The 24739-nt window shown below is 37.1% G+C and overlaps 2 protein-coding genes across 4 annotated transcripts in view; both read right to left on the bottom strand.

Moving 5' to 3' along the window:
- Nucleotides 1-6671: 6671 nt before the first annotated feature.
- Nucleotides 6672-8522, bottom strand: LOC128228840 (uncharacterized). The gene is made up of 3 exons (XM_052940355.1): nt 7920-8522; nt 7562-7692; nt 6672-7376 (listed from the first exon to the last, which is right to left on the bottom strand). Exons 1-3 carry the CDS (start codon nt 8452-8454, stop codon nt 6672-6674), a joined length of 1371 nt encoding a protein of 456 aa, XP_052796315.1. The 5' UTR covers nt 8455-8522.
- Nucleotides 8523-10902: 2380 nt separating this feature from the next.
- The window catches only part of LOC128228119 (inverted formin-2-like), a 68977-nt gene continuing 55140 nt past the window's right edge, over nt 10903-24739 (bottom strand). For all 3 annotated transcript variants that reach the window (XM_052939239.1, XM_052939235.1, XM_052939238.1), the window contains 7 exons: nt 20155-20319; nt 17366-17623; nt 15161-15342; nt 14025-14145; nt 13551-13715; nt 13083-13164; nt 10903-12544 (listed from right to left, as the gene is read on the bottom strand). In XM_052939239.1, coding sequence (XP_052795199.1) covers nt 12423-12544; nt 13083-13164; nt 13551-13715; nt 14025-14145; nt 15161-15342; nt 17366-17623; nt 20155-20319 — 1095 coding nt within the window. In that variant the 3' untranslated portion in view covers nt 10903-12422. The remainder of the gene's footprint in view (nt 12545-13082; nt 13165-13550; nt 13716-14024; nt 14146-15160; nt 15343-17365; nt 17624-20154; nt 20320-24739) is intronic.

The following is a 24739-nucleotide window of genomic DNA, read 5'->3' as shown; positions in this document are numbered from 1 at the left end:
TTTATTTAAATTGTCTGTTTTCGACCTCTGCTACAACTACACCAACATATGTAATATTTGCTTCTTCCGTTTCCTCGATGAGCCAATCCAAGCGTTGTTTTGTTACCACTTCGATCAAATACATATACTGGAGTTTTTCCGTTGTCCTCTTCGGAATCTATCTCGCAAAGTGGGCTTTCACTTTTTAAATAATCTCCAATTTTCACCCTGAAAAATGGGCGTTTTCGTAATCTCCAAATATAACAAAATTGTCGGTCTTATTCTGCAAAACATTTGTCATTTCGCTGTTATTCGCTGCCTTTCGCGTTGCAAACTAGGCATATATACATGTATTTGTAGTTTTCCATCCCTGAATCCACAACCCTTAAAGAAGCACTCCTACTCCCAAATATGATTTACCACAGTTAATACAATTGTTTTAATTTACCAAAAAGGATGAATAAGTGTCAAAAACAATGGTTTTTATGAAGAATACCGAGTTCATTTTGAAGGACAAGTGCAGGAAACACGGTATTTCTACCCGAGACGATAGTAGATCGCACTTATGAACCCACCAATCATTTGATATTTTTTGCGTTTTCAGCTAATAAGTACACGGTTACAATATTTTTATCAGTAATCAATATTTTCCATAAATGCATTATTTGATAATAAGTTATTGGTTTATCACTCAAAGTATGTTTGTTATACATGTGTACGTATTGATTTTGAATAAGAGTGTCACTTAAAAAATTTCGTCTATCTGATGGTTATTGAAACTCATTCTGATGAAATAAAACTAACTTACATAATATATTAAATATATTACAGGTACTATTAGACAACATTTCTATTTTATTATTGTATCAACTATGAGTAGCATAAGTGTTAAAGTAAAGCTTAAATACTTTATCGTTATTCGGGGAGGGCATACTATTGGTTAATAGTGGTTGTCCTTCACACATGGTGTCTAAGAGGTCCTCGCTGTCAGTAGGACGCAGTTTGTTCATTTCTAAACAAACCAATCCTCGAAATGTTATGACGAGAACAATTTTGGAACACCGTATTTTTGTAATAAATATTTAAACTTTATCAACTCATTTCAACACTTCTACTTTTTACATTCATATCTTGGTTTACTACAATACATAGTTCAATACAAATGATGATTATATGTGTATCATTCTAAACGAGTTAACTCGTTTGCTTTTGAAATGATTTGGGATGTAATGGAATGATAACAGTTCCGAAACCTAATGGCACAAACGTATCTTCAAGATACAGATTGAGTAAAAAGAACGGAGCTTTTCCATCCAGCTCTGTAGTATACTTAGTATTGAGCAATGTATTTGTACATCGAGATGTATTCCATGCTCACAAAGAAATCCGGCAATGCCATATTGAAATAGGCAAGTTCTTTATGTATAATTGATTGCCTGCAACAAATACAAGTTTACCATATATGATTTAGGTTTAAATATAGGTTTTATATCGCTATCTATCAGTTAAACAGTAATCATCAATTTCGCATTTCAATTAAGTTATGTCATGCTTTTATCTGAAATTTCTTTTATCCGCAATTTAGATAAACAATGATAACAGCTAATATACTGAACTGCTAATAAGTCCTAGGTCAAAAAATGTTAAACTGTTTAAAACCTTCATAATCTTTCGCGTTTCTTTGAATTGTTGAATAAAAAAAAGGAAATTCGGCGAACTATTTAATCTCATTCCAGTTTCTGACCGTTCTAGGGAAGAAGAGTAGTTTTGAATACCTCACAGTTGATGTGATATTTGTAGAAGCTGGTCCTCATCCAACTGTCGCATTTATTTCTGTAGCCTTCAATGCTGATATTCATAATACCTTTGTATTTACGAAAGGGCATAGTGAGCCGCAACTATTTCCTGCACTGTTGTTTCGGATTCCTACCAGGAGCTCATAGCATATTTATATATAAAATATATAAGACTTATTGTGGTTCTGTATCTGTAGGGCCCTTTCACACAGAGTGCGGAACGGCTCTGTTTCTATCTAAGCCGTTTGTGAGTCTTCATATTCCAGTCCTGACTTCATTAGACTAGTGTTAGTAGCTACTCACTATTTATGGTATCAATTGTTTAGGTTCCTTGTGATGATGTCCAGTTTCATATTGCCCTTGAAGGTGACACCACCAATGAACTTGGACCACTAGAGGCCATTTGAGACGGTTATCCTTATTATTTAATGTGTTCAAAAGCAGCAAGTATCTGGCCATGTATTTTATAGATAGTCTGAAGGGAAAACATGGACGATTTGAACTCAATTGCCTTTATCTTTTTATTTATCAGTTAATCAGTATTTATTATCTTTTACCACAGTTCAAGTGTTTACAAAGAATGCGTACCGCCACTTCATAGCTTTGACATATCAATTTGTTTTTTGTACATTTGATGATCTCAGCTGCTATATTTATGTGTATGCGCAATACTCGGGGATGTTTAAGTGTTGTGTTTTATTTACAACTTGCTTGTGTTTTTTAAAGCTGGTTGAATGAAAGGAGTTTCGTCTTATTCTTTTATCTAATTCCAGTTTCTAGCAGTACTTTTAAATATATCACAGTAGATGCGACCTTTGTAGAACTTGAGGCTACTTTTGCCCTACTTCTGTAACATTTCACTGCTGATATCCATATGACCTTTGTATTTACAGAAGAGCTTATTAAGCATACGAAGTTCTAGATATGTAGTTCCTTGTAACAAAGAGAGTGGCACGCCTCCATGTCTGTACCAGTGAACCATTTAAGTCTTTTTAGAGGCTGCCTTTTCAGTCCCGACCTCACTAAAAGGTCTACTGTAACTAGCTACCTAAACCTTCTAGACTCAATATGTCATGTTCCTTCTGATAAAGCCCAGTTTCCTTATACCTGTGGAGGTGTCAGCTTCAATGAGTTTGGGACACTAGATGATCATTGGAGACACATATATAAGACTTTGAGTAGTAAAAGATTAATAAACAATAACACTTTTATGTTTCTGACTACTTTATATATTTATTGAAAACAAATATGGACTAAATGAACCAATTTGCGATAACGCCATTACACGCATAGACCGATGGACAGTTATTAGGCTCCTATTACGAAACAACCTTATCCGGTGTAACATTAAGTTTTGACCCACTTCAATAATAAATCTTAATGATCAGTATTAAATTTTGATCATTAATCAGGTCTATTTTAAGTTAGTAAAATTTTAAAATAAACGTCACACATCGTAAGTACGTAGTAGAAACACTTCCTAGACCGATATTTAATGACGGATTTTAGATGCATAGAAAACCGTCGACCCTAGTTTACAAAATGCATCTCGGTTTCAGAGACTCCATTGGTTCTTTTTTACGTGCTAGTTAGAGAGCGAGAGTTGAAATCAACGAGATCTAAAATTACAGTTCTACCCCGTATCCATCGACCAAGGATTCTACAACGTAACCAACGACCAAGGATTCTATCGCGTAATCAACGACCAAGGATTCTACCGCGTAACCATCAACCAAGGATTCTACCGCGTAACCATAGACCAAGGATTCTACCGCGTAACCAACGAACAAGGATTCTACCGCATAACCATCTCCCAAGGAATCTATCGCGTAACCATCGACCAAGTATTCTACCCGTAACCAACGACCAAGGATTCTATCGCGTAACCATCGACCAATGATTCTACCGCGTTACCATAGACCAAGGATTCTATCGCGTAACCAACGACCAAGGATTATATCGCATAACCATCTCCCAAGGATTCTATCGCGTAACCATCGACCAAGTATTCTACCGCGTAACCAACGACCAGGGGTTCTACCGCGTAACCAACGACCAAGGATTCTACCGCATAACCATCTCCCAAGGATTCTATCGCGTAACCATCGGCCAAGTATTCTACCGCATAATCAACGACCGAGGATTCTACTGCGTAACAAACGACCAAGGATTCTACCGCATTACCATCTCCCAAGGATTCTATCGCGTAACCATCGACCAAGTATTCTACCGCGTAACCAACGACCAAGGATTCTATCGCGTAACCATTAACCAAGGATTTACCGCGTTACCATAGACCAAGGATTCTACCGCGTAACCAACGACCAAGGATTCTACCGCGTAACCATCGACCAAAGATTTTATCGCGTAACCATCAGCCAAGGATTCTACCGCGTAACCATTGACCAAGGATACTACCGCGTAACCATCGACCAAGGATTCTACCGCGACCAAGGATTCTACCGCGTAACCAACGACCAAGGATTCTACCGCGTAACCAACGACCAAGGATTCTACCGCGTAACCATCGACCAAGGATTCCACCACGTAACCATCAACCAAGGATTCTACCGCGTAACCAACGACCAAGGATTCCACCACGTAACCATCAACCAAGGATTCTACCGCGTAACCATCAACCAAGGATTCCATCACGTAACCATCTCCCAAGGAATCTACCGCGTAACCATCAACCAAGGATTCCACCACGTAACCATCAACCAAGGATTCTACCGCGTAACCAACGACCAAGGATTCCACCGCGTAACCATCTCCCAAGGATTCTACCGCGTAACCATCAACCAAGGATTCCACCGCGTAACCATCGACCAAGGATTCTATCGCGTAATCATTGGCCAAGTATTCTACCGCGTAATCAACGACCGAGGATTCTATCGCGTAATCATCGGCCAAGTATTCTACCGCGTAATCAACGACCGAGGATTCTACCGCATAACCAACGACCAAGGATTCTACCGCGTAACCATCGACCAAGGATTCTACCGCGTAACCAACGACCAAGTATTATACCGCGTAACCAACGACCAAAGATTCTACCACGTAACCAACGATCAAGGATTCTAACGCGTAGCATACGATCAAGGATTCTACCGCACCAAGGATTTGCCCTGAAGGTCAAATTGCATACAATTGGGAAGTGCAAACCCATTGTAACATGCCTTATTACATTTGATTGATACACCACAGTGAATTAATGCATACTTATTAACCATCTCAGACAATTTGCTTTATTCAATATTTAAAGGTTTTGAATTCGAATGGTTTGTGATTTCAAATCCAGGATGAACCTGCTGCATCTACTTGATCTACTCTTTTGTTTTCATCTTTACCGCATTGTTTGTACACTTACAACGGATTTGGTCACATTATGAATACAAATTGTTTACGTTCAACTGTTTTATTGTTCTTATGAGTAACTCCGTTCTACCGTTGTTTAAAGTGGCACTCGTATTTATAACAAGACATTCACATGTACATGTATAACAAACATACATTTTGAGTGATAAACCTCAAACTACTTACTAAATAATATCAATTACTGACTACTAGATTGTAACCGTGTATTTCATTGCTGAAAACGAATAAACGTTAAATGACTGGTGGGTCCTTAAAGGTTACAGTGATTAAACAACGCTTGTTATTAAAGCGACTTTCGCGCAGTTATTAAAGCGACTTTCGCGCAGAAAGGCATTAATTATTTTTGCTTCACTTTTTTATTATTAAGTCGGAAAATAGAAGGGCTTATGCAAATTAAATGATTCAGTGACGCAAAACTAAACAAAACATCTTAGTTTCTGACACAAAAATGTTTATCTTCGGTCTGGCTAGCAACTCAACTCGTCGTCACTTTCTTTATTCGATCAAGTATTTTCCACAAAGTGATTTCTTTTCAATTATATGCTGTCCGCCATGATACCTTTTGTTATTAGATTTTTTTGCTACCTATAAACACATCATTCCAAACACACGCATCTTCAGCTGAATACAACTACTATTTTCAAAAGAGCCCAAATGAGTGTGTGATACACCAACATTGTCGCAGTGTGAGTAAATATGGCCCACCTTTTGGTTCAAATGAGTGTAATAGACTGCATAAATGAAACAGACTGCATGAGTTGTTATGTGCATATATTGGGGATCGAAACCACGACCTCTTGCTCTGCAGGAGGACACCCTATCGCGTCGATATAGAGCTAGCTCTATAACGAGACCGTAGAAGTACCGCTATATACGGATCGAAAACTCGGTTACACGCAGTCTGGCTTATAATTCACCGAATACATAAATATACGAAATCCCGTCGGGAGCTAATTAGAAGTAAGTGGTGTATTGACAAATGGACACACATCTGGTGTATCGTATATTCATTAATCCAGTGGATTAATAAGCCAGACTGCGTGACAGTATTATATAGCAGAGACGAAAGTTCATTTAAGAACTTAAGCCACGATAGCTTGTCTAAATCTTGGTGAACAAGTAATACAAATCTAAACCTTGCAGATCGAGTGCTAGGTACAGAATGTCTATTAGTAACCATAAATTATACATCACACCAAACATACATACATACATAGATGTATATTGACATGGACAAAACATGTGATTATACAAAACATGAAAGTTGGGGTGGAGTTACACTTGTCTTCATAGGTAACGACTAACAAAGCTTGATATCGGCGCCAAGTTTATTGCCCAAATCCTCCAACCCTTTGCAGACGGCAAACGACATGTAAATGCCTTTGTGAGAGGCATCTTTTTCCACTTCTTTGTAGTTCCACATACCTTCAAGCATTGAATAAACAGTGACAAATTTTCTGTTCGGATCGTCGGAACAGAAAATAGCCCCGCTATGACCAGATTCACACAGTCTCTTTCTCACAAGCGCGTTGGTTTCTCTATCCCACTCACAAATGTCTCAATCAACACGTAATGACCATCGATTGAACTAAGGCGATAGTACGGAATTGCGATCTTTCCTCGTCGTGGAGTCGCCTCTCCATTTGCCCAAATGTAGACTTGTAGTTCCTCAAGATTTGCCAGTTGATCATGTTCGTAAAGGCATAGTTGGCTGGGTGAATATAGGCCCTCAGAAGTTTTGAATTTGTTGTTTTCGACCTCAGATACAACTGCTACAGCAGAAATATCATATTTGCTTCTTTCATTTCCTCGATGAACCACTCCAAGCTTTGTTTTGTTACCACTTTGATGAAATATTTGTACTGGAGGTTCTTCGTTGTCTTCATCGGGATCTGCAAAATGTCTCGCAAAGAGAGCACAAAGTTTGCTTTCACTTTGAGGAAGATGACCTTCTATTTGAGCAAAACCACCAAGCGTTCCTGTTTTACCCAAAATGTTCTCAGCTTTATCTCCAACTTGGGATCCCGAAAAAGGGGTGATGTCGTAATCGCCAAAAACAACCACGCTGTTGATTTTTAAATTCTGCAGAACGTTTGTCAGTTCACTTTTTATTCTTTGCCTTTCGCTTGGTATACTAGGTTTATGCACATGTATTTGGAGTTGTCCGTCCCTGAATCCACAGCCCTTGACATTCCCGTCTACGCCGAATACTGCGTCTAAAATCTGAAAAGTAGACTTGTCATGTTACTGGAACGTAGCAATACACAACAACTATAAGGTCATTATAATTTTTCTTGATGTTCATTGTGATTGAAATAATATATTAAGATTCACCTGTCACAAGTGCTCATAGAACATCAATATATCAGTTTAATATCAAATATATTGTAAAAGGAAAGCCGAAATACTTTTTCATCCGTCGATGAGGGACTACTGTTGATTTGTGCTTCGTAGTGGCCAAACCTCCTTAAAAGCGCTTGTCCCTCACGTATTGTGTCCACTAGGCTCTCTCGTTCGAATGCATTCAGTTTATTCATCTCTAAATACAAGAATATGATCAGTAAATAACTAGTATTGAATTTCTTTTTTTTTTCAAAGCTATATATTTTATTTCAGTTGTGTCTCAATTATTTGTTTATAACTCGCTTTTTAGATGGTTAAACTATTCCTTCTTACTTCAACATGTATAACTAAACCTCATTTTTTAAAATGAAGATGATAATTTTATGCAATACTGAAATCTGAACACCATGAGAACTATCTTACCTATCGAATAACTGTTCTTGTCGGCAAGTCCTTGCCCTAGTTGTTTCTCATTAACCGTTTGCTTTATTCTGCTGAATTTGACCACGAATTGCTTTAACACAATTTTTTCAAGGATTGAACCCAATGCCTCTTGAATTTTTTTCTCACTCACTACTCTGACTCTCATGTTGTCTTCATTTTCGGCTTTTACGACATACCCATCATCTCCGGTGTTTTTGTCTTGGGAATACGTAACACTTATTTTCGGCTGAAATTCGTTTGTTTCCTGCGGCGCAGTATCATATTCAGTTAATAGTTCATCCGGTCGTTTTTGAAGAGGGCCAAATAAACTCTCTATTTCCTTCAAAATAAATTTTGGTTGGAACACCATCGTGACATCTCCAAATTCTATTGGCACAGACGTTTCCCCAATATACAGTTTACGCAAAAAGAATGTTGATTTTTCATCAATCCATGTAGCACACTTGGCTATGTGGTTGTACCTTGGAATGTGTTCTTTACCCAAACTGTATTCTAACTCTCTTTCTAACGACATGTTGAATTGTTTTTTGATATACGCATTTGATATTCACTTAAATAGCTGTGTCGGTCGAATTATGTACGAATAAATCGTTTAATAATTATAAAATAAAATATTGAGAACCTGTCAGTATTGGGTGACAAGTAAAGGCTTTGGAACCATATACAATGTACAGCAATTAAGTCAATAAGCAAAGCTTAACCTATCCCGTACGTGACGAACCTTCAGAATATGTTTTTGACAAGTGTGACAAGTGATTTTAACTTTAATATTTGGACTTAATTTCTCTTATCAATCATTTTTCATTTATGCAATTAAAGAAATGGACCGATGTTTGTCACTGGCGCATGATACGGAACATAACCCGCCGTGATTGAGTCAATTGTAAATGTTAATTTAAATTTTGTTATGATTATTAAGAAGTCTATATTATAATCTGGTTTTACCCCGTCGTGGATGTGTTTTTTTTTATCATAACATATATTTTCTTTTGACGACTTCGTAATAGTGTTCATGTTCTTTAAAATCAAGCAAGCGGTTATTTCCCGGACTTTTCTTTCATGCAGCATTAGAAAAATGTTAAATGAACCTTCATGTAAATACGATTTAGTTTAAAAGAGATAATCAGACTTAAATTAAACATTGCTATATACTTTTTTATATTTCACCCCTGAAACAGATATTAAACATTACAGAAAGGAGTATCGTTCGCGACATAAGCTGTTCATGGTGCTTGTTGTATTAAATTTCTTTATCTTGAGCTTCCTGAACCCCGTCTGTCGAAAATATTTTCACTCAATCTAATAAACGACGTAACACCTCGTCATGGTTCGAAATACCTAAAAGAAATTACTCCATTACAAGCACGTTCTAGTATTAATTACGTTGATATATCAGTCTGGTCGATATTTTTAAGATTTACATTTTTACAGAGAGTACTCAATATCAGTTGGATCCAAATGCTTTAAACATAAATCATAGATTTTCCGATAGAAAGCAAAATTTTAGTTCTTAAGTAATGATTAATGGTTATAAGTTTTGCCAACATAAATGAGCACATCGTGACACAATCACTCGTTCCATGTATTTGGTAAATGCATGTGGCAAGTTATTTAAGAATATGTCGACACGTGTGAAAGAGGTCGGGCACGTAACGCGTCAACTTGGAATGTTGAACACATATGGCATGTTGTTTTTTATTAAAATAAGTGTGATGTTGCCCTTAGAGGTAGGGAAACCTGTCTTGCATGCTACACGTCGTCTTGGTATGTTAAACACATGTGGCAAGTTATTGTAAAGTCTGCCCATACAAGAAAAGGTTACAACCCAGATATGACCACCTTTAGTCTGTGTCCTTATATGTAGTTTTTCATAGTAATTGTGATTAGGAACACGGGTCGTGCACGTGACACATCGTTTTGATATGCCTTATTTGCGGCATTCCATAGTGAACACACCCTAAGTGTTACCTTTACCTTAGAGGAAGAGACAAGGGTCTTGCACGCGACAAGTTGTCTTGATATGTCGAACGCATGTTTCAAATTATTTTAAAATCCGTCCACACAAGAGGAAGTTACAGCCCGGACACGACCACCTATACTCTATGTTCTTATATGTAGCATTCTAAAGTAAACAAGAGTGGTTAAGGACAAGAGTCGTTCATGCGAAACGTCGTCTTGATATGTCGAACACATGTTGCAATTTTTTTTTAAATATGTCGATGCAAGAGAAAGTTACAGCCTGGACACGTACACTTAAAACTCTTGGTTCTTATATTCAGAATTACATAGTAATCACTTAGTCAGGCTTTGACCTCAGAGATAAGGACACATGTCGTGCACGCGACACGTCGTCTTGGTATGGCAAACACATGTGACAAGTTATTTTAAAATATGTCGATACAATAGAAAGTTTCAGCCCGGACACGACCACCTACATTCTATGTCCTTATATGCAACATTCAATAGTAGTAAACAACACTAAATATGTCCTTGACCTTAGAGATAGGGACAGGGGCCATGCACGCCGTCCCACGTACACGTCGTCTTGGTATGTAAAAAACATGTGACAAGTAATTTTAAAATCTGTCCATACAATAGATAGTCCGAACACGAGGAAATAAGCCAGATGCCCATCTTTAAAATATTAAAATACTTCCATTTAAATGTACACAATCTACGTTCGGACACTTATCATTAATGGGGGGGGGGGGGGGGGGGATGGGAGATAAATCACAATTTAAGATAAACAAGAATAAATACTTGAGAATTTTCGGGGCACCTGGACAGTTTGAATTTGTTGTGAAAGTCTTAGGAAGTGGTACCGATTTACTACTTCTATAGCTTCATAGTGCCATGTTTTATTGTCACACACTGGTTTTGCAATTCCATGGGACTATATGTCACGAAATTCTTTGGTGAGAGGAACTTGCATTGGTAGGTAGCATGAGCTAAAGACATACCATAAAGCTCGTCATTAATTTATTCAAGCCAAGCGATCCAGACTGATACATGCCAAATGATTAAGTTTTTGTTTATTAAAATATTTAACATAGAAAACACAATCAACAAACAAATTCATGTAAATAGTAATTGTTCATATGATACAACCTTCTTTTAAACATCTTATAAACTTATCTTTATGATAACAATAATGGAAAACACACCAAAACATTGCCAGTTATAAAAGTACATGATACATTCCAAAAAACCCACACAATATATAGTACATGAATGTTACTGGTTGAGAAGCAGTTTCCGACAGTTTTTAAACGTTTTTATTGAATTATTTAAACGTGTTTAAATATTTACTAAAACTGTTCACATTTTATATAACTACAGCTCAAGCTGCTATTGCCGATATATTTCTTACATGTGTGACGTCACATAAAGTGTATCTAATAGGGGCGCAAAGAGGGTACTTACACTGTTCTGATTAGCTTATGATGAGAAGCAGTTTTCGACAATTTGAATGCGGGGCATATTTAAGGTGCCTGTTGTGTGTTTTTATTATCCGTTTATTTAATAAAGTAAATATAAGACTGTAATAAGAGAAATGTTATTTAATTTTTCAGCATTTACGATAAATTTAAACCTTAAAATTTACGACATTCAATTCATACTCGAAAATCAGGCAGAGACTGAATATCAATGATTTTTTTATTCATTTCTGATCGAAACTTGTGTTTGTTTACATTTAAGTGAATGTGGATGCGAAACAAGCATGACACCAGTGTTCACAAATATGTACACAATGATCATCGTTTGTATAAGTTAATTAAGGAAAACCTTGTAGCTATTCATAGATATGCAAATTAGGTTCACACGCATGCGCAATACGCTGCGCGTGCATATCCCCCACGTGCAAGTTTGTGTACAAAATGAAAAATAAACATTAAACATTTCATAATTATAAAAGTTTCTTACGTGTCTCGGTAAGAATTTCAACTTTAGATTGCCTAGTTACCATATAGTTGAATTGCAGTACCTTCTTTATGAAGATCTAAGGAAGGTACGCGAAAAAGCGATTTGTCGGAAACTGCTTTCCGTCGGAAACTGCTTCTCAACCAGTATACACACTGAGTTCACACTGATATGTACACATGTTAGGTGTGAAGTTTACTTGCAACATCTATATTAAGCCAGTTCGAGGGCTAACGTTATAGAAAATGATTAACATACTATTTTGATTCATCACAGAATATACAATCACTTAAAACATACATGTATATCAGTTGTTGTTCCAGTAGCTCAAGATGATATCACAATTAGCAATAATGCAATACGAGCATTGTGCAGATTTCAAGTAGCTTCATATATTGCATTATTAAATGTTTTTTCTCTTCTAAGTCACAGTCAATTGGAGCATTGTTTGATTATATTTCTCTATACAGAGGAAAAACGTTTCAACACGTTCAATTATCTCATAAAAAACATAATATTCAGAACAATATAAACAAAACAAAGTCATGGCAAAAACTTTTTTTAGCATTTTGATTCGTTCACTTTCTTTGGCGACTTTCTCAGGCTGTAACCCTTTTTAATTTCCAACAGCAACTTGTCAATGATACATCCGTCGTCTTCTTGGCTGGGCATTTTTCTAGGTTCTGGAAAGGAATTGATCGGGTAAATAGTACAGAGATCAATTAAATAAAACGAAAAAGGGAGTAGTATTCGTCCAAAATTGTCTTAAAAGTACATGTACTACTAAATTATCGCTTGGATTCATTTAAACATATGACTTTTGTGTTTTTCTCCATGTTTTCCATATGTGTGACTCAATTGTTGCAATGTTTACCACAGTGTTAATTTGCGTCGTCTTATTTGTCATTGGAATTCACACATACATTTTTGTCTGTCTATTTTATACCTTGCAAAAACTCTCCGATTATCTTGCCGTTTTATTTATATATCGCTAAAGAATATGTTTCATAAGCTTTTACAGTTGATGGTGTTTTTATATTCGTATTTTACCTTATATGATACAAGAAAATGTACATATGAACTTTCCACCAAATTCAAACATCTTAACTTTCGTGATACAGATTCATTTTCGTCTTGTGACTTCCAAACACTTAATTTCATTTCTTAATTCCATACCTTTCATACTTAAACTACGGCTTAAACTGCTAAACAATGGCTTACCTTTTGGTTTGTGTTTTATTTCTGCCTGAGCCTTCCGTCTCCTCTCCATCTTTTCTTCCTGTAACCGCTTCTGTTCGTTTTCCTGTAACAAAAACGGTTTTTAAGATCAAGTTTTATCATTGCCCTTTCCTTCGTTTAGCTTATATTAAGGTCCGTCTAAAATGTTAACAAAAGACCCGTGGATGCACAGCTGCCTCGTTGTCTCATCCTTTTAGTCATTTACTGTTTGATGTCAATAAAAGATCGGGAATTACATAATGTACTGTTATCAACTAGCTGCCAAAAAGTAAGAACGTTGTAAACTTTGTCCCGTTAGCAATAACTTATCAATATAATAGAGGATTCGAAAATAATAGTTATAAGTCGAGATGAAAGTGGACGGGCTCTTCCTGCTTATATTTTCAACGTCACTCTGACCGTTTTGACGTTCATTCCACGATCAAGTTTAATGATAAAAGAGGTCCCAACCTTCTGGCATTGGCGGACTTTCTCACAGAACACCGTCATGATGCTGATAAATTCCTCGAGTTTGAAGCTGGATTCACTCTCGCAAAAATGACCTGCTAGGTTTTTGGAAAGCTGTGTTATCTCTGCCAAGCTTTCTTTGATTTCGGCAAGCTCTTTCTTTACGTTCTAAACCAAGAAATTACACTTTGATAACACAGAAATAACAACAAATGCTATATTCAGAAACTTTATTTTCTAACAAATATGATTATATATACTGAAGATTTTATTAGTAATGTTATATTTTCTCCTGCAATTTCATTCATTTCATTCCCATTTCAATTTCATAACTGCAAATGACCCTTTGCGTTTTTGAAACATTTTGTCTAGCTCTATCATATACAATGCAATGGTGTTTTCCACATCAATTGATTTTCTCAGGCAATTAAACCGAGACAAACCTAATTTATTTCCATCTTCTTGAACAATGCCTACCTTGATGAACTCCATGAATTGCTTGTGTATGTCCTCTGATGCATTTCCCATCATTTTGTCAAGTTTTGTTACGTCTGCGGTGATCTCGGCAACCTCTGCCATTAGGTTGTCGAGTGTGTATCTGGGAAAACAAGAAGAAGGTTAATATTAACATCATGAGAAATTAGTATACAATGGAGGATACGCGTGGAATATGGGACAATTTTGCATAAAAATATCCACCTAAATCAATTCGATTGGAAAATAGTTTTAACTTTAATAAAGTCATGTCACCCGGGTGTCAACGACTGTAAAGTTTTTCTCAGCTGAGGATGTGGCTTAGCTCTAGCATTTTAGCAATAGGGCGTGTAATTCATGATCTTATTGACATGTTTAGTATGTATATCAAGTTTCGTGTTAAAATCTTTGACAAAATGCCTTTTTCGAGATTAGGTACCTTACGGAAAATGATGACTTATGATATAAATGAAAGTAGAATTAACAAAATAACATTTACATGATGTACCCCGCTCCATGTACATGTACAATCATTCTTTTGAAATTACCTTTTGTATAAAGCTTAATGGTTCCAGTTATTAAATTGAAACGTTATTTATTCTGTTTTGCTGCTTTGGCAACAAAAGGTTCTTACAAAGAATCATTCCAATTTTGAGTCACACAGTGTTTATTTAACATGACATTTTAGAGGTTGCTTTGAAAAAGTACATAAAAAATATTTGGGCAACGAAACACTAGGTTTGAAAATATACACGTATGGTGAATTATTGGCATGAAATTAAAAATACTTAGTTGTGGTGTTTAAAAGCATGTGTGGGTGGAAGGGTTGGTGTGCGTGTGCGCATGTTTGTGTGCGTGTGTGTGTGTGTGTGTGTGTGTGTGTGCGTGCGTTTGCGCGCGTGCACATGTGCGCTAGTTTGTGTGCACGTGCGCGTGTGTGTGCGTGTGCGTTTTCGCGCGTGCGCATGTGTGTGTGTCAGGAACAGTTAATCAATTGAAAGCTGCAATACAAGGTATTGTAATGTTTCTTGAATTTCAGTAAGCATATGTGACATAGTGGCTTATGGGTTTGAGCACGGACTTAAATTGTTACACAATACATAAACGTTTTATTGGAACTCAAGTATCTAGAGATAAACCTGTTAATGTAACTGAGATCGGGAAACAACTCGTCAACAAAAGCGATGGCGTTGCTGTGTTCCTTCTCCGCCTCGTTCACCAGATAATGGAGCAGCGTGACCCGGGGTTTATTCGCCCGTGTATCCGCTAGTTTGATCAGGGAACTGATCTTGAAGCCCACCGCGTTCCCGCTATACTTCCCCTGAAACATACGGAAAACGGGATGAATTTAGAATCGTGACGTTCCGGGGCGGTATTCATAAAACTTTTTAAGTCATTTCCTAACTTAAGTCACTTTCCTAATTTGATAATCTCTCTAGTCATATAAATTAAAAAATAAAGAATTTCCAAAATAAATTATTTGTATTGACCTTCTTGAAAGAAAACTTAATGTTAAAACAATTATACATTTCTTTTCATTTGACTTTAACCTACCAAGGACCTGTCATAAGAAAGTGACTTAAGTTAGGAATGACTTAACAAGTTGTATGAATACCGCCCAGGTTTATTTTACTGTAACCTAAGATCTGATTTTCTCCCACCTCAGATAAGTAGATCCAATAATTTAACCATGCTAGAAATTCTTATCTTGCCCACGGGCGAAGATAAAATGCCCATATGGAACTCCTTTTTAATGGTCACCACATTGTAATTACCTCCCATGTTGAAGACTGTAGCATCATAGAATCCTTGTCTTGTGGCAATATTTAAAACGCTTATATTATTACTCGCTTTAAATGTCACAATAAAACAGATTTCAGGCACCTTTCAAGAAATAATGCTTCACTCTCCTTAGAATCTGAATCACTGCGCGCATATCCATGACAACCACGAACTATCGCATATCCATACGCAATTATTTTCACTAAGCACAAAAGAGTACCAGCAAAAAATACATTTTTACTTAATTTTGTTTAACTGAGGTGGGAGAAAAGCATCTACCATAGCCGCTCGTGTAAGATAGGTCCATCCCGACCCTTGCGCAGGTTGTTTTGCGGTAAACCTCGTTTGAAAGATTATAAGTATCTTCCATGGCCGAGAGTGTAAGATAGGTTCATTCCGACCCGAGCGTAGAGTGTTTTGCGGAAACGGGCCATGGAAGATACTTATAATCTTTCAAAGCGACGATCATAATTATATGCATTGTTATTCAAATCTGCTAGAAAGTCGTTAACCGTTTAGCTGACAACCAGAACACTTATCATTGATGAACATGGGTACCTTTAATCTAGAGTCAGTTACGCTCACCACTTGGCCATCGCCACTGATTTGACGTCGTAAAAACGTTTCAGGATAAATGATTTTGATTGTTTGTTTGTTTGAAAATAGTTTTTAGAAAACCAAAATGTATGTCTATTCAAAGCTATGACTATTTTAGAACATTCAAACATTGTACCTCCAATGTGTATCTGAGTCCTTTAAGTTTGGGCCAAATCTAATGCAACATTGATATCAATGTGCACATTTCGTTTTGTTTTTGAATTGATATTCTATTCCAGTAAAACCAACCAAATGTTATCAATAAAGCATAAAATAATAGTAAATACAAAGTCAACTTAGATGACATCGAGCGAACGACGTGGAATGTTAAAGGAGTGGCTGGCGATGAATTAGGAGATAAGTGTTTTCAGCAGCCGTCCATTAGGCATGAACAATCGCGGCCTTGAGAGACCGTCGTAAAAAGCAATTACTTTAAAAGCAATTTTGTTCAGTCTCAATTTGCTAGGCAATGAATATGACAATAACGTTTTATGTAAAAAAAACATCCAAAAAACACGGTTATCAGCGTTTCCGAGCATTTCGAGTTTTGCGTGATACAAACTTTATATGGAAATCATCTTAAATATTATCTTAGTATGTGCAAGAACAGACAGAGTGAGTGTTGACGTCTCCAATTGCCTTATCTTTAAATGCCTTATCTTGGTTTGTAATGTGTCTAATAATAGAACAGGTTCATAACCTATCATTTCAAGGAAACGGAACGTTCAAAAAATAAATCGTACAACCTGATACGAGATACCATTGCCAGGTTAGACGTTCCATAAATACTGATTAATTGCGGGGAAGAACCAACCACTCATTTCATTGCGGGAGAGTGATTATCGTTATCTCATGTAGCTCGACAATCCATAGAGACACCTTCACTTATCGTATAAAATGGATAGTTCGCAATGTAAATGTAAAACGTTAATTAAACCTCAATTTATGCATTGAATAGCTATTACCGCATTTATGAAGTTTCCTGTGTGGAGAACAAATCTCAGGAAGACTTTCAATGAGTCGTTTTCCATCAAAGCATCACACGTCTTAATGTACGTCTTTATGAGTGGCTTCACTTTATCCAAAAAAGCTCCGAAATCAAGCCGCAAAACCATAGCATCAATGCGCTGTTTGTAACCATCTAGGTTATGAAGTTCGAGATAAAACTGTTCCGCCCCGCCTAGCATTTCCTTTTCACCGGTGTAGTCTAAAATTGGCTTCATCTGAAACATATTGAAAACAATTCTTTGTATATGAACAGAAAGTGAATTCAAATATAAGGTGTCGAATTCATACAGGTGTTTGCCTCTCACAAAATTAAGCATGGCGTATAAATATTATATTATGTAGCTCATTGGCAATTCACTGTTCACTGCACCAACATTGGTACAAAGACAACACAGATGTATTGTATCACACTGGTCAACCACTGCTTCCTGCACTACAGTTGGTGAGAAGTCAACACAGATGTATTATATCTCACTGGTCAACCACTGCTTCCTGCACTACAGTTTGTGAGAAGTCAACACAGATGTATTGTATCTCACTGGTCAACCACTGCTTCCTGCACTACAGTTGGTGAGAAGTCAACACAAATGTATTGTATCTCACTGGTCAACCACTGCTTCCTGCACTACAGTTGGTGAGAAGTCAACACAGATGTTTTGTATCTCACTGGTCAACAGCTATTTCATGCACTACCGTTGATACACATTTTTAATATGTTATGAAATAATGCACACACGAGCGAATCAACCGCTGTTAGAGCGGTGGTGACCAACGACTGTGTCGCATCAAACCATTTATTTGTGTAAGTACATATTAACAACCTTAAACCATTACTTAATGCATACAATACACTTTTAAAATAAAATCAAAGCGCTTAAAGCGTTGGCAGGCTTTTGGTCTGCTACGATTTGTGCGTATAGTCATGTAATGCCGAATGGAACGGAAGTGTGTTAAGTCTTTTCAGTTTGTCTCAGTAATTTCAGTCCAGAGTCTTGGCCATTTTGCATATGCATATTTTTAAACCACTGAAATAAATCGGTTTATTTGTACACTATAGGCATAGGTTGATGGCATTAATAAGAGACATAAATACATACAGGGAATAAATAGTATGTTATCGACCCAGAAGGATTTTGTGCGAGGATCCTGACATTGTCGAAAGATACCTTAAACATCAACTTAATTAACATTTCCAATGCATTTTGTTGGATACATTTGGTATAGCGGACACACACTGGTAATTTATTCAAATACGACTAAGGCATGTTTTGATCAAGTGTAAAGTAGGTTTTACTAAAATTGCCTGAATTCATTTCAGTACATTTGTTTATTAAACCAACGTTCCAGATAAGGTTTCGTATACAGCTGAATATTGTTCCATACTTTCTTAATTATTTGGGTATTCCACATATTAAATATATGTATTTCAAGTGACTGATACTCCATGGTTTTGATTTTATTGAGTATCAGCATTTGCGAAGGAATTTATAAGCATGCATGAACTATCTTTAGTTTAGGTAAATTTGTTTTACAATTACATGACTATACTCACAAAACTTAGCTCACCGAAAGCCTTTCAGCGCTGTAGGCGCTTTGATTTAAATCCAGACGACATCTCATCATTTTGTGTCAGTATAGATTGGTTTTATATAATTTCTCCTAGGAGTGAAATTTGACCATCATTCCAGTCTGGTATTTCCTCATCATAATTAAATGTAAAGGTTATATTTTGTCTTGTATTTCTTCCAATAATTCAAGAAGCGAGTGAGTTTCGTAACACAGTTATACAAAGGTAAGTATATTCTAATGGTTTGTTTATATTGTAATGTTTCATTCTTTACAATCCTAAAAAAAGTTTAATGTTTAACAAAAAAACCTTGAGGTTAAGTTATCGCCCATTTAACGTTTTTCAATAGTTTTCGTTGTTTCAATATTAACTTAATATGATTTTTGAAATATTACTGAAATCTACTTCAGTTATACGGACGCATTTAAAAAATGTTGCTATGTCTGGCAAGCACTTGACTTAAAATGGATATAATGATAATTTAACCGACCTCTGAACAAGATTTAGATGCACCATCGAACAATTGTTGGCATAAACTGTAAAACATAATCTACATCAACCGGAGAAACGGTATACGTTCATTTTTGGTATGAGTGTCACAATGAAGGCGATTACGAATTCGTCTGAGGCCGTTCATTACACTAGACAATTGAGCTTATGTCGTTAATATTCAGCAGAGTTACAAGAACCTCCACAAACGCTCGTTTCCTTTTATTTTAGGCGTCATTCAGCGTATACTGAAAGGACTTCGTCCGCACAATAGTTTTATTCTATGTGTAATATGTAATACCCATTCGTTGGCGAAGTGACAACGCCGAACTATTGCATGGACATCATACTATGACAGTGTAGGTACAGCGACGGTATTGGACATACTGTTTTTAAGACCTCGTCTCTGGCGATATCGTTGGCGATATTGGTAACGTTAAATCTATTGCTTTAACTCGTATATGCGTGTTGCCAAATCCTGGCATCATCAAATAGAAAACGCATTTAAGAGAATTATTTACATGCCAAATTACTAACCTTGTACAAATCGGACAACATTATACTGAACACCTCGTATCCGTTCTGTCCTCGTCGAACAAGCAAATATACGAGGACCTTGTGTATACTGGTGTCCCATCCCATCGTGTTCTCTTACCCGAACTACTTACACCGTAAATAAAAAAATCTTACGTCTTCAGTATCGGGCAAAATCTTCTGAAGACCTCGTATTCGCTCGTTGCCGATCTTGGTGACGTCCCCCTGGCGGATCATGGCGACGATCTCCTTGTTGCCCTCCTTGAACTGTTTCAGGAAGATGTTTACGCTCATGCTCTTCTTGTTGTCCAGTAACAAAACCTGCTCAGAAGGATGGATTTAATGTATATATATCTTAAACACATCACCTGCATGATAGGAGTATATCAATCATAACTTCGTGTATAACACTGCGAATTAGGAGAATTAATGAACGAACGTACACTACAATATCTATAGATATAAAAACAAGAGGCACATCAGTGCCTGTGCTCCACTGGCCAAAAGGTTCAAGCAAAGACCACCTAACGAACATTTTCGTCAAGTTTCATAGAAATACAATCATCAATTTTTGAGGAGAAGTTATTTAAAAAAAAAAAATACTTTAATAGCTCTGGCTGCCATGTTGTGCAGTGGACCGAAATGATTTGGGCAATTTGAGTAAAGGAGCACCAAACAAACATTTCTGTCAAGTTTTATCGAAAAAAGGTCATCGGTTTCGACGACAAGTCGTATAAAGTTTTTTTTATTTTTTAGCTCTGGCAGCCATGGTGTGCAGTGGACTGGAACCATTTAACAAATTTTGGTTAATGACTACCCAAGTAACATTTCTGTCAAGTTTCATTGCAATACGATCATCGGTTTCTGAGGAGAAGTCGTTTAAAGGTTTTTCTATTTTTACCTCTGGGGGCCATCTTGTGCAGTGGACCGAAACCATTGAAGCAAATTTGATAAAGGACCATCCAAGGAACATTTCTGTTAAGTTTCATTAAAATCTGATCATCGGTTTCTGAGAAGATGTTCTTTAAAGGTTGTTCTATTTTTTTGCCCTGGCAGCCATGTTGTGCAGCGGACCGGAACCATTTGAGCAATTTTGGTTAAGGACCACCCAAGGAACAATTCTGTCAAGTTTCATCAAAATCTGCCTATCCGTTTCAGAGGAGATGTCGTTTAAAGATTTTGCTATTTTTAGCTGTGGCGGCCATATTGTGCAATGGACCAGAACCATTTGAACAATTTTAATAAAGGACCACCCAAGGAACATTACTGTCAAGTTTCATCAAAATCTGCCGAACCGTTTCAGAGGAGATGTCGTTTAAAGATTTTGCTATTTTTAGCTCTGGCGGCCATATTGTGCAATGGACCGGAACCATTTGAGCAATTTTGGTAAAGGACCACCAAAGGAACATTCCTGTGAAGTTTTGTCAAAATCCGCTTATCAGTTTCAGAGGAGATGTCGTTTAAAGTAAAAGTTTACGCACGCACGCACGCACGCACGCACTCACGACGGACAATCTGTGACGACATAAGCTCCATGGCCTTCGGCCAGTGGAGCTAAAAAACAACTACAAAAGCAAGTAGTCAAAAGTTTAACACGAATCCAGTTTAATGGCACAGGATCAACGCCAAAGACATAGAACACAAAAAAAAAACACAGAAACATGGAACAGCAGCACAAAACTCCACAAACAACACACTACATATATAAAAAGTGGGGGTATTTATCAAGGATGGATAGGTACAAAACCTGTAAATATCAGCATATACACATTGGATGTATATGTAAAACAACGTCAATTAGGAAACACTTTTTCTGACATTTTTATAAACACATTTTTTTTTATATTCGACTTAGCATGCCCAATAAAATCGAAATGCTTGTAATCAGTGTCAAAATAATTCAACTGTGACCTTAAACATAAATATCTCTAATGAAAACTGAGTAGAGATGTTTTCAGAGAGAAAATCAAATATAGAATTAATTTGTTTTTTTTTTACAAACTCTATGTGTCGTAATATCACTCCAATATTAAAGGAGCAGGTGTTTTCAAAGAGGCTGAAAGCCATTTTGACGGTATTTCCAAACCAAGATTTATTGTAATCGGGTTGTATCACATTCCCGGGCACATGGAGCATAAAAATTAAAGCAGAACCGCTAAAATGCTGAGTAGTTTCAATTTAAATTTAAATCTATATCGAATGAACCATCACATGCAGTAAGCAGTTCTCTGATAAAACAACTACTTCAATCATGGTTTGTTTGACAAACAAGTAGGACTTCAAAGTAAAGCGATCTATGGTCACCCTCTCAGGGGATAAAGGCAATGGATATCAATATTCGAGTTGAAACTTCGTTTACTTAGTGGCGGCAGAGTAAAAGGCAAGAATCGAGTCGTTATGTCATGGTTGATGTAAATGTTTTAAACAACTATACGTCTGGTATACGTATTAAATTTAGCACTATCAATTCATTTAAAACATGTGAAGAAAAAAACAAACTTTAAATTAACCAAGAAATGTCAACGCTGAAAAAAAAACTCGACAGTTTAGATTACTTGCTATAATCACTGAGCATAAAAGAGAAAGCGACCGACGAGAACATAAAGGATATAAATATACATTGACATTGGACCAGCCAAAAATAAACCCAAAGCAATTTATATTATTAAAAAGAATTCAAAGGATGAGAGTGGTCTAGTGGTGTATGTATTGATTCCCACCATGGGAGAACCCTTGTGGGTTCTCAAAATTTAGTAATGGTTTCTACGAGCAAACGAAATTGAGCGTGATTCTATAAGCTATAAGCTTTCGCCACAATCAGGCCAAAGGAAATACGTAGAAAACTAAACTAAAACAAATAATTCTGAAGAATTTTATCAGGGTATTCGATACACCATATGACAAACAAGAGCTGTCACAGTATGTGACGAATGCCCCCGAATGTGACATTGACCTACGAACAAGGTCAGTACATGAAAAGTTGATCTTGCCTTTACGTGTCAAATACATACGGCAAGTTATTTTAAATTGCCTCTGAACATAAAAAAATACCACCCATACTTGACAACCTACACTGTTATGTCCTTATATTCAGAATTTCCTTGTGAATAAACACTTAGTGTATCTTTCACCTTAGAGGTAGGGACATGGGTCTTGCACACGACACGTCGTCTTCGTATGTGGAACACATGTGGCAAGTGATTTTAAAATCTGTCCATACAAGGGAAAGTAACAGCCCTGACACGACAACCTATACTCTATGTCCTTATATGCAGCAATCCATTGGGAAAAAACACTAAGTGTGACCTTGACCTTTGAGGTAGGGACATGGGTCTTGCACGCGACACGTCGTCTTGGTATGCCGAACACATGTGGCAAGTTATTTTCAAATCAGTCCATACAAGGGAAAGTAACAGTCTGGACACGACAACCTATACTCTATGTCCTTATATGCAGCATTCCATTGTGAATAAACACTACGTGTGACCTTGACCTTTGAGGCAGGGACACGGGTCTTGCACGTGACACGTCGTCTTGGTATGTGGAGCACATGTGGCAAGTTATTTTAAAATCTGTCCATACAAGAGAAAGTTACAGCCCGGACACGACAACCTATACTCTATGTCCTTATATGTAGCACTCCATTGTGAATAACCACTAAGTGTGACCTTGAACTTTGAGGTAGGGACACGGGTCTTGCACGCGACATGTCGTCTTGGTATGTGGAACACATGTGGCAAATTATTTTAAAATCTGTCCATACAAGGGAAAGTTACAGCTCGGACATGACAACCTATACTCTATGTCCTTATATGCAGCACTCCATTGTGAATAAACACTATGTATGACCTTGACCTTTGAGGCAGGGACACGGGACTTGCACGCCACACGACGTCTTTGTATGTGGAACACATGTGGCAAGTTATTTTAAAATCTGTCCATACAACAGAAAGTTACAGCCCGGACACGACAACCTATACTCTATGTCCTTATATGCAGCACTCCATTGTGAATAAACACTATGTGTGACCTTGACCTTTTAGGCAGGGACACGGGACTTGCACGCCACACGTCGTCTTGGTATGTGGAACACATGTGGCAAGTTATTTTAAAATCTGTCCATACAAGAGAAAGTTACAGCCCGGACACGACAACCTATACTCTATGTCCTTATATGCAGCACTCCATTGTGAATAAACACTAAGTGTGACCTTGACCTTTGAGGCAGGGACACGGGTCTTGCACGTGACACGTCGTCTTGGTATGTGGAACACATGTGGCAAGTTATTTTCAAATCAGTCCATACAAGGGAAAGTTACAGCTCGGACATGACAACCTATACTCTATGTCCTTATATGCAGCACTCCATTGTGAATAAACACTATGTGTGACCTTGACCTTTGAGGCAGGGACACGGGACTTGCACGCGACACGTCGTCTTGGTATGGGGAACACATTTGGCAAGTTATTTTAAAATCTGTCCATACAAGAGAAAGTTACAGCCCGGACACGACAACCTATACTCTCTGTCCTTATATGCAGCACTCCATTGTGAATAAACACTAAGTGTGACCTTGACCTTTGAGGTAGGGACACGGGTCTTGCACGCGACACGTCGTATTGGTATGTGGAACACATGTGGCAAGTTATTTTAAAATCTTTCCATACAAGAGAAAGTTACAGCCCGGACACGACAACCTATACTCTATGTCCTTATATGCAGCACTCCATTGTGAATAAA

Source organism: Mya arenaria, chromosome 3 (genome assembly GCF_026914265.1).
Source record: "Mya arenaria isolate MELC-2E11 chromosome 3, ASM2691426v1".
Lineage (NCBI taxonomy): Eukaryota > Metazoa > Mollusca > Bivalvia > Myida > Myidae > Mya > Mya arenaria.
Note: the sequence above shows the minus strand (reverse complement) of the source record. Positions and strands in the feature narration are given on the sequence as shown.